This window comes from Acanthochromis polyacanthus, chromosome 7 (assembly GCF_021347895.1).
Source record: "Acanthochromis polyacanthus isolate Apoly-LR-REF ecotype Palm Island chromosome 7, KAUST_Apoly_ChrSc, whole genome shotgun sequence".
Taxonomy (NCBI): domain Eukaryota; kingdom Metazoa; phylum Chordata; class Actinopteri; family Pomacentridae; genus Acanthochromis; species Acanthochromis polyacanthus.
Window position 1 is genome coordinate 17,832,575 of NC_067119.1, and position 9,838 is coordinate 17,842,412.

At 39.8% G+C, this 9,838-nt stretch overlaps 1 protein-coding gene across 3 annotated transcripts; it reads left to right on the top strand.

Moving 5' to 3' along the window:
• The first annotated feature begins 35 nt into the window (after positions 1–35).
• On the top strand, positions 36–9,562 carry rmi1 (RMI1, RecQ mediated genome instability 1, homolog (S. cerevisiae)). Of its 3 annotated transcripts, none has more exons than XM_022199079.2 (9): positions 36–297; positions 411–1,052; positions 2,736–2,846; positions 4,182–4,331; positions 5,178–5,248; positions 5,465–5,588; positions 5,735–5,816; positions 6,628–6,817; positions 7,532–9,562. In XM_022199079.2, exons 2-9 carry the CDS (start codon positions 891–893, stop codon positions 8,781–8,783), a joined length of 2,142 nt encoding a protein of 713 aa, XP_022054771.2. In that variant the 5' UTR covers positions 36–297; positions 411–890; the 3' UTR covers positions 8,784–9,562. The 3 variants fall into 3 exon arrangements, with proteins under 3 accessions (XP_022054771.2, XP_022054773.2, XP_022054772.2); XM_022199081.2 differs by having other exon boundaries at positions 7,559–9,562; XM_022199080.2 differs by having other exon boundaries at positions 432–1,052.
• Positions 9,563–9,838: the final 276 nt, after the last annotated feature.

Below are 9,838 nucleotides of genomic sequence, written 5' to 3' on the forward strand. Positions count from 1 at the left end.
CAAGGATGGCGGCGTTTCCATAGTCATATGATCCGCCCTGTTTCCGGGTGCGGATCAGAAACGCACAGAGGCAGTTGGAGTTATTCGTGTTTGAAAGGTTTGAGCAATGCTACTGCTGTTGTGTTTCTCAAAAGTTGTGAGGCTTGTTTGTTTGTTTCAAGGTTTTCTGGTGTAAGTAAGCCATTATGTGAGCATCTAGTATGGACGCAAAGCTGAAATACAGCAGTATGTGTCAGTAAACTTTGGCGCCTTGGCTTCTTTCCAAAATATTGAAAACAGCTGCCTTCGTCTTCTCAGGTAATCTTTATCAATACATACTTTACGTGCTCAAACTCCTTTTTCCACTTTTTATAATTCGTCTGTTGTTACTGTCTGCATTTCTCAAATCTTCTTTTCTCTGTCCTCCTCAGTCCACATGTGATCTGCTGCAGAGACCTGGACCTGTTCATGCAACTCCGGAGAAAATAACAGAAAGCAATTATATTTTATTCTTGTATATAAACGGTCTAATTTCTGCTGCCAATAAAGGCCGCAAGTGGCTGAGTTAAGTAACACAAAACCTAGAAGTGTAGGGATTGTTATGCCATATATTAAATTAAATGTAGCCTTTGAACCACTTCTTGTATATTAACAACATCAAAATTCATTTACCATTGCAAAGCTTTTTCAAGCATCTATGAAAAATAACAGTCCATTGTAGTTATAATATGCAACTTTCTAGTTCAGTAACACAAGTGGGAAATACAATTAAATGTAAATAACTGAATTTTATCATCAACAATTTGGCTGCAGCATTGTAGAAATGAAAGAAACACCTTCTAGAAACTAGAGTTTAACAGTGCAGAATATAGCAGAATTTGGCCTAAGCTAAGTACACACTACAGCAGAGGATGGCCCCAGAGATTCAAGTGATGGTGCGTACTACCCAAGCCTGGCTGCAGTCCTCCCAGCATGTCCAGGTGCCCTTTGCATGGCTAGAAGCCTGCATGGAGTGGCTACAAGAAGAAGCAGGAGGAGCAGCTCGTCTGTCACAGCAGCAAATCAACCGGCAGGTGGGCAGGATGTCAATGTGAAATGATCATGTTCTGTGCTGACATAAAAGGCACTCAAGACCCAGCTGTTTGTGGAGCTTTTTTCCTCACGGGCTTTTTTACTAGGGGGAGTTTGCTGAATTGTTCTAAGTTGAGGAAATCAAAAGTGGTCATAAATGTAGGAGGAGGGTTAGATGGTCTCTGGTGTTGGATTTGAATGTCATCTTCAATTCACTTTGACAGTAATGTTCACAGTGCTCATGCATACTCCATTCTGCTGTTCTTTCCATTTTCTCTGACAGTATATGTGTAGTGTTCCCCACACTGGAAATCTAGTTAATCAATCAATAGAAAAAATAGCTAGCAATAATTTTAATAATTTGTAAGTCCTCAAAGCCACTGAATTAAGCAAATGTCACGCAATTTATGTTTTTCAGGTCTCAGATGTGTGATTTTGCTGCCTTTGTCTACAAAATGCCACGTTGGGCTTTCAGGCTATGTGATGGGCAGTTTTTAGAGTTGTTGAGTTTGGTATTTAACAGAAAAATTATTAATATGAAAAATAATCCACTGATTAATCGACATTAATGAATGTACAAATATTTGCAGCCCCACGGCTGCTGCATGTGGTATCTTTTTCCTCTCCCTTCATGTGATGATGAGGCAGATATTTCTGCTTCTATCACCTACCACTCGAGTACGACTAAATCTGATTCAGATGAATAATTCTCTTGATGTTTTGTGTCTCTTTCCTTCTTTTACGGAAGGAAATCCCAAACTCAGTGTGAGCGAAATATTTGAGAAATCCTGCACAAATATGCAGCCCGCAGAAAGCAAATTCCATTGAACTATGGGGGAGGCAAACAACAACAACTCAAGCCGATGCGTATTTCTATTACTGGCAGCTGAGAAAAAGAAGATCATGCTAGAGTAGGTAATGATCAACAAAAGTGGGCGACTGAAGAGTGAAGGAACACCTCCTGGTCTGACAAATCCTGGTTTCTGTTGCAACATGCTGATAGCAGGGCAAAATTTTTGTGTAAACAGCATGAATCCATCCTGCCTGGTGTCAGCTGTACCAGCTGGTGGTGGCGTCATGTGGGGTATGTTTTCCTGCACTGACGCATCATTTGTACGCCACAGTGTCCCGAAATATTGTTGCTGAACAGCTGTGTCCCTCCGTGGCCAAAGTCTATCTATTCTCAAATAGATACTCGAGGAGGATAATGCTTCATTTTTCAAGGCACGTATCATCTCCTCACGGTTCCAGGAACATGACAGTGATGTCAGTTCATTCAAGTGGCCCGCATGGTCAGCAGATCTCAACTCTGTGGACTTTTTAAATGATGCGAATACGCATGTTTATGTCATAAATGAGAAATATAAAATCTGCAGCGACACAATGACACAACTGAGTCAGTATGCCTCTGAGTCTCTGTGACGTTTTTGTTGAATCACTTCTTTGGATAATTGAAATCTTTTAATGACCACATTGGATCTGATGTAAAGTTAACTGTGTTTACAGTTGAAGTTATTTTTAAATGTCTTTTAATAAAATCATCACTCTTTTCATTAAAGTGAATGTATCTAGTTCTTTGTCATGCCGAGGAAAGGTACATGTTTTTAAAAAATACAGAAGAACTTGCTGTGAATGATAGAAAAGCCTTAAACCTTACGTGCCCTCTGCATGTTATGAAATTATAGGTGCTGGACCAGTGGCTCTTGACAGACCTGAGAGACCTGGACCACCCTGTTCTCCCTGAAGGGCTCGCTCAGGCCCAGAAGACTGAGCTCAATGGTGTCTTCTGTGTCCAGGTACAGGCTTCATTATCATATATTTCATAGTACATGTTTTATTGAATTTATGTGAGAAACAATGCCCACTTCTGTTCCTGTCACATTCTCACTCACTGTGGTCTCGTTTTTCACTTCCATCTAAAGTTATGCACCTCTATGGAAACAGTACAGCCATGACTAGAAGTGGAAAGAAGTCAAAAATGTCTTTTGTGCAGAATGACGAAGTTGGAATGGCATAAATCATAAAAAAGGGAAAGTGGAAATTTTTGAGAATTTATTGACAACAGTTATAGACAACTTGAAATCAGTATGTGCAGTATTTTCCCAATTTCCCACAGGTGTTACTAATACAGGAAAAACTGAACAATGTGAGCTCAGTATGCTGTGGATATATTACCACTTGCATTTTAAATTTGTTTCCATATTTGCCTCCTGACTGCTTGGTGGAAGCCTGTAGTTCACGTAAAAAGTCCATGAATTTTTGTCCAGCAACCGGTGTTCACTGCCAAGTCACAGAATCTTAGAGCAAAGCGTTTATTCTTGTCAATTTTTAAAATGACACATGTATAATATTGTAATTTTGATAAAATTTTGTGTTTTTATATTAAATTTGGTTGAGAGTTGGTTAAGGCTGAAGGAATGACACATGATTTGCCTAAGGACTGTTAAAAATTGTACAGTTTTTGTTTTTCTCTGTGCAGTTTCTGGCTTTGATAAGTAGTGACCAGTGGGTTTTATAGTTTAGAGGGTTAACAGGCACCTTAAAAATCTAATGAGACATCCTTGTTGAAAACTAACATAGCAGTTAGTTTTAAACACTGTGCTGACGACTGTATAAACTGTCACACAGCCAAGAAGGACAAAAAAAAACTAATTCAGACACAATGGCAACAACAGTTAATGGCAAAATAATGTAAAATGAAATCATCGTAAGAAAATATGATCTTCCTACAGAATTGATTTATTGTAGATGTCATTTTTGAATGATCACAATTCAGTTGTTTTTTATCTTGTATCATGAAAATATTTGGTGATTTTTTTTTTTTGCTTAATTTTATAGCCTGTTTACATGTTCATGAACAAGGTGTTGCTTTGTGCGACATAGAAAATCACACATAAAGCAACTGAGGCAAAAGTCGGACTGTTGTGGAATTCAAGGAAAAGATGGGAATAATGTCATTTTAGAAGCCATATTATCACAAAGCCCTGCTGGATTCCAGCTTTTCTTGATGGCAATTTGAAACCCAGCTGGAAATCCTGTGAGACAGATTGTTAGTTACATTTATAACGAATATTTCACACATTTCACTTGATGCAAAAGGAAATGTAATAAAAGGTGTCATTCTCATTTAGGTTGACTCATTACTGGACGTCAGTCAGCCTGCGTATGGTCAGCTGCAGAAGTGGAGAGGCACAGACTGCGCCAACGACGACGTGTCCGCAGTCACACAGTACACTCAGAGGCCCTGGGAAGCCAGACCAACCCGTATGCTGGTCCTGCAGGTCAGTGCTGTTTGTGAACTATGTGTGACAACTAAGACAATCTGGTGGTCGCAACAAGAGGTAGCCAAGCACTTCCAATTTTGAACCTCCAAGTTGATTTTACAAAAAAGCAAATCATTAGTAATTGCCTTTCATTATTCGTATGCTTATATGTGATTTTTCTATCGGGCATCACATGCATGTCTGTGTTGTAGCACAGACTTTTGATACCATTTATCATCTCACAACAAACAACAGTAAAGCATGTAGCACTTAGGTGTGATAAATGTTCCTTTAAGGTTACTGGTAGAAGTCTTTGTTGAGGATGGAGCTGTATTATTATTATTTTGTTAATGGAAAAAATATTTTCACAGCAAGAATCCTGAGCCAAAGTTATGCTACAACACCTTTTTGCATCATACTTGAATGAGTCTTGATTACAGTGCTACACTATTTACCAGATTGTATCTTTGTGTGGTTGATTTGGTAGAATAATAAAGACTTCTTCATCTCTTCCTAACTGAATCGGAGTCGACAGGTTCAATCAGGGAGAGCATATGAAAAAGTAAATTGCAGGAATATATGACTAGGACTGTAATTTTCACCTTAGGAAATACACTTGTCACTGCTCTCTGATTTTTCAAGAATGGTGCTGGTGTTGCTTAGAAACGTTGCAGTGGCTTTTTAACTTTTTCTTCTTTTTTAAAAAAAAAACTGTTTCTTCGACTGTTCTGATCAAATCCCACAATTCTCGGAGTAATGGGATTTTAATTTGTGATGGAACCAAACATAAAGCAGTAATAATTAATTTAAAATATAAACACTAAATAATAATTTCATGTTCATCATTGTGTCTGTGTTGTACAGGTAACAGATGGAGTCCAGAGCTTGGAGGCGATGGAGTGTCAGCCGATTCCTGCTCTAACTCCAGCACTCAGGTTAAGAATTGATCTGGATAATTTAACACTTAAATGCGTGATCTTGTTGCTTCTACTTTGCAAAAAAAAAGGCTATGCTTTCCTAAAGTTTAGTATTACTGTATGTCCTTTTAACCACTGAGCCTCCAGTCCTCTGTTATATCTTGTCAATTAAAAGAGCCTCAAGTGATTTTTAGACATCTAAATAATTCACTAAAATACTGCTGTCTCTTCCAGGCCTGGTGCAAAGCTGCAGTTGCAGGGGCGAATTGTTTGCAGACTTGGTATGCTCCTGCTGGGGCCGTCCAACATCAAGATCCTGGGCGGGGAGGTGGAGGACTTGGTGGACAGGAATAGCCAGGTAAAGTATAACCAATCCATCCTTTTAAAAATACGTCCAAGCGTTGTTGGTCAGTCACTGTTTTCAGCCTGCTGTTTTATACAGCAATGAATAAGATGCAGTAATTTCTGCAGATCCATTTGATGATTTCCATATTATTCTGACAGGGCAGAGTGCTGTGTCGGACGCTGGGACTTCCTGAGGAGCAGCAACAGGAGGAGGAGGAAGCCCCACCAGCACCACAGCAAGGTATATTCATGAGACTTTTTGTATCTTTCAAGGTAGATCGTGGACACAAGGATCTTTAATTGTATGAATATTGTACACCATGACCTCACAGTAGGGCATCGTCGGTTTATTTAGAAATATAGATTTGACATCTATTAACCCTTTGAGCAACAAAACCTGCTGGGGGTTTTAAAAAGGATGTTATCTAGGGAAAAAAATGCCATAATTATGCCACTAGGATCTGAAAAATAAAGAGGAAGAATTGTTGAACTGTCAAATTGTCAATTTTCTAATGGTGCTTAAACTAATTATTTGTGACCTCCAGCTCCTGTTGGGGAAAATAAACCAAATTTAAGCTCAAAATCAGGATATTCACTTGATTCTATATGTGTCATTATAAAGGTTGCTAAAAGTATACTGTTGAAAATAAAAAATAAAAAAAATTCTGCTCCTGTTATTGCAAATGAGAAAGGGTTTTGTCACTCGGCCACAACCAACACTCATGTGACTCAAGTTTTACAAGTTTGTATTCGAACTAGGTTGAACAGGCTGCGTTTATGTAGAGCAGAAAAAAATCTAGTATGGACACAAATGAAAATTGTAAATAGTAAAATATCAATAGGCCACAGAGCCACTATTTGTAACACCTGTGAGCACTCGGGACATGTTAGAAACACTCCTACAACTCCTTTAGAAGGTTAAGGCCAGTTTAAATATGCTTATTTTTTCCTTGTGAGTTTGATTGACATAAATCAATGCTCTGACTGTCAATCAGATAGCTTTTCACCACTTGTAGAAATCAACATAATTATAATGCGGCTTTCTTCTACAGGTAACCAGGACGTAGAGGACCTCGAGCTCGATGATGCTGAGCTGTTGGCCAGCCTGGGAGGTCGGGAGGATGCTGAAATGCTTGAGGTTTTACCTGCTCCTGATAGCGGCTACGGGACGCTGCATGAAACCTCCGCTCAGTCTTCAAGAAGCTCCTCTGTCAGGAGCTTTGTCTCAACAACCTCATCCAGGTGGGTGGCTAACAATGTGATGCCTTGACATTTTGATGCTCAAACACCTCACTTTACTCCGTCAGACAAATATATCTTGACATTTTGAATTTCAGTATGTTTCTCTTCAAGAAAAAATACCTTCAGCCACGTTTACCACGTTCATTCCTCAGCCTGTTTACAGACTTATAAAATGCTTTTGAGATTAATAGTGTTGCTGTCTGTACCTTTGTATGCTGTCGTGTCAACAGTTTGCAGCCAGTGACAATAACTACCATGTTTTTAATAGATAATTACTGAGGATAGTTATAGCGATTCCTCGACAGTTACTGAAGATAAAGTTACAACTGTTGCATAAGGAGGACAACAGAAGCCTGAAATGATTTCAGTTGAAGTATACTGACCACCAGTCTCCTGTACAAACAGAAGCAGCTGAGAATAAAGTAAAATATGAACTGGTTATTTTTAGTTGAAGGACAAAAGCAGTTCACAAAGCTGTATGATGTCAAATTATTTTCACTTTACCAACTTGAGGCTGCAATCATATACAAGACTGAACTGTCTTGGTCTTGTTGTTTCTGGAGTTTTTAATTTTTTTCAAAAGGTCTCTGAAAAATATCCTTCACATTTAAATCTTCTTACCTAACATTGCCCATCCGAACAATGAGCCCATTAACACTGATGGCTTAAAAGCTCTTTTCATTCAGTCCAACATATTTGGCTGATGTCTTTCAGAAGTGAAACCTCCACTCACTCTTACAGAAGGGGTTTGATCCAGAGCAACGGCCGTGCTTCTGCCCAAGGGCTTCATGATGCTGATGGACAGCACATTTCCGAGGCTGACTTCTTACCTCCTGATGGGGTTCATCAAGAGATCCAAGATGACAGCATGGGACATGATAACTTTCCTGATGAAGACTTTGACGATCTTCCTCTAGATGAGTTGGACAGAGCGATTTTTCAGGAAAGTAATACTGCTGCTGCTCAGTCTGACAGCAGTCACAGAAACACACCACAGAACAACAACAGAATAACAGGAAATCCTGACAGTTTGGGCAGAGGAGCAAAACCTCAAACTGCTCAGTTTGAACCACACACTCCGAGTGGCAATTCCAGATCCACCGCACAAAAAAGAGACTATGAGGGTTGCATGAGAGCAACTTCAGGGCAGTTAACCACAACAGCCTTCAAACCCTTCATTTCCCCAGCAGTTTCAAATGAATTTGTTACCAATAATCAGACCGATATTATGGATGACGACATGGACTGCTTTTTGGATGAAGTAGAAGTCTATGAAGCAGGAAGTGTAGAAACTGCACCAGATCAGCTCCCTGTTCAACAAGGATTTAGTAAAGACACAGAGAGTGCTGCCTTCACAACAGAAAAGTCAACCTCCAGCTGTAGACTGTCCAGCAAATCATCAAGACGTATAACCGATTCCCACAGAACACCTCAGGGACAAACATCCACCTCAAGCACTGCAGGATCTGACGCACTGCCTTTAAAACAAGATCCACAGAGCGACAGCACAGACTCTGCCGTCACTCTGACCTCTTCACCCTTTACGTACTTGTGCTTGCTAGAAGAGCTGATGTCCAAACCACATCCCCACAAAATCGAGATCCATGTCAAAGCTTTCATTGTGACTCTCGTGGGGAAACTGAGCAGCATCAATGGTGTTTGGTCTGTCTCTGCCACAGTATCTGATGGAACTGGTTACCTGGATGTGGAGTTGTCAAACGAGGTTTTGACGAGCCTGCTGGGCTTCTCGGTGGCAGAGAAAGGGGCTCTGAGGCGTGATCCAGCCCGGAGAGGTGAGCTGGATGCCGGGATGAGGAGATGTCAGGAAGAACTGGTGGACATGTGCTGTATTATGACCATTGTGGTGGAACCAGGGGAGAGGAAAGCGGTCGTGACCAAGGCAAATCCCGTCAGCGAGAAAGCAGTTCAGGAGCTGGAGCAGAGGGTGAAAGACAGAAGAAAATAAACACAGAAGTTGAGGGGAAGTGGGCGATAATGAGAAAATTACAGGAGGCGGAAAAAGTATATTGACCTTAAGCAGAAATGAAAAATTGCCAACAGACTTGAGGTAAATATAACGTCACACAACAGCATTGCCTCAAAAGTGTTCTTTCATGTAGCGACACAGAGGTGCTTTTTAGGTCTGGTGATCAACCTGCTTTTCTGCTTTGGATTTGGAGAACAGAGACTGTAAACTAGTTGTCTGATATTTAGCAATCAGTGCGTTGTAATTGCATACCATCTGCTAAATGTGAATGACGTTCTGCCATTTGTCTTTAGAGGATTTCCAAAAATGCAAAGATGTAACTCTACTGTCTATAAATCTGTTTTAATTGTTTGTTATTACCATATTAATTCAGATAGCCCACAGTTAAGCATCCCACGTTTTATGCAACATTGAGAACTACTTGAAGAGAAAAGTGAAACATGTGAGATGAAGAAGGGAAAGGCGGGTGTTCATATTCTGATTGTGGTAATGAATTGCCAGCCTTTGCATTCATTCAGTACGACGATTACTTCTGACTGAGAAGTGATTGAATATCCAGGGGCAGTGTGGGTCTTTAATAAACTCCCTCAGAGGAGAATGAGAGGAGAGGAAGATAAAGGAGAGGCCACGAGCTTCGATTATTGCTGTTCATTATGGAGCCTCATTTTTTTTTTTTTTATCTTTGAGGAACGCGCGCTACAAATGTAATATTTTGCATGTATTTACTGTATATTGAAATAAAATTGCCCTGAAGGTTTTATAGTTGTCGTTGACTGTGTTTGACTCATAAAACATGCAAGCTTGTTGCTAAATTTATCTTTCTATTTTTCCTCATTAATTAAGTGTTACATTAGATGAAGGCATATCAGACTGCTGAACTGCATTTCATGTGGTTTGTAGCAGTTTTATAACATGCACCTTTAGGATATGCATTTCCTGAAGCACACATATTGGCTATTAAAAGTGTCCATATGTTGTAGCTCTGCAGACACGTCTCTTTAAGATGAAACGTCTCATCAATTTGTACTATTCAA

Excerpts from the sequence above, each read along its gene's own strand:
- rmi1 (XM_022199079.2), top strand. The coding sequence starts at position 891 with ATGGCCCCAGAGATTCAAGTGATGGTGCGTACTACCCAAGCCTGGCTG. Across the intron at positions 2,847-4,181 it reads ATGGTGTCTTCTGTGTCCAG|GTTGACTCATTACTGGACGT; the intron begins GTACAGGCTTCA and ends ATTCTCATTTAG. Across the intron at positions 5,249-5,464 it reads GCTCTAACTCCAGCACTCAG|GCCTGGTGCAAAGCTGCAGT; the intron begins GTTAAGAATTGA and ends TGTCTCTTCCAG.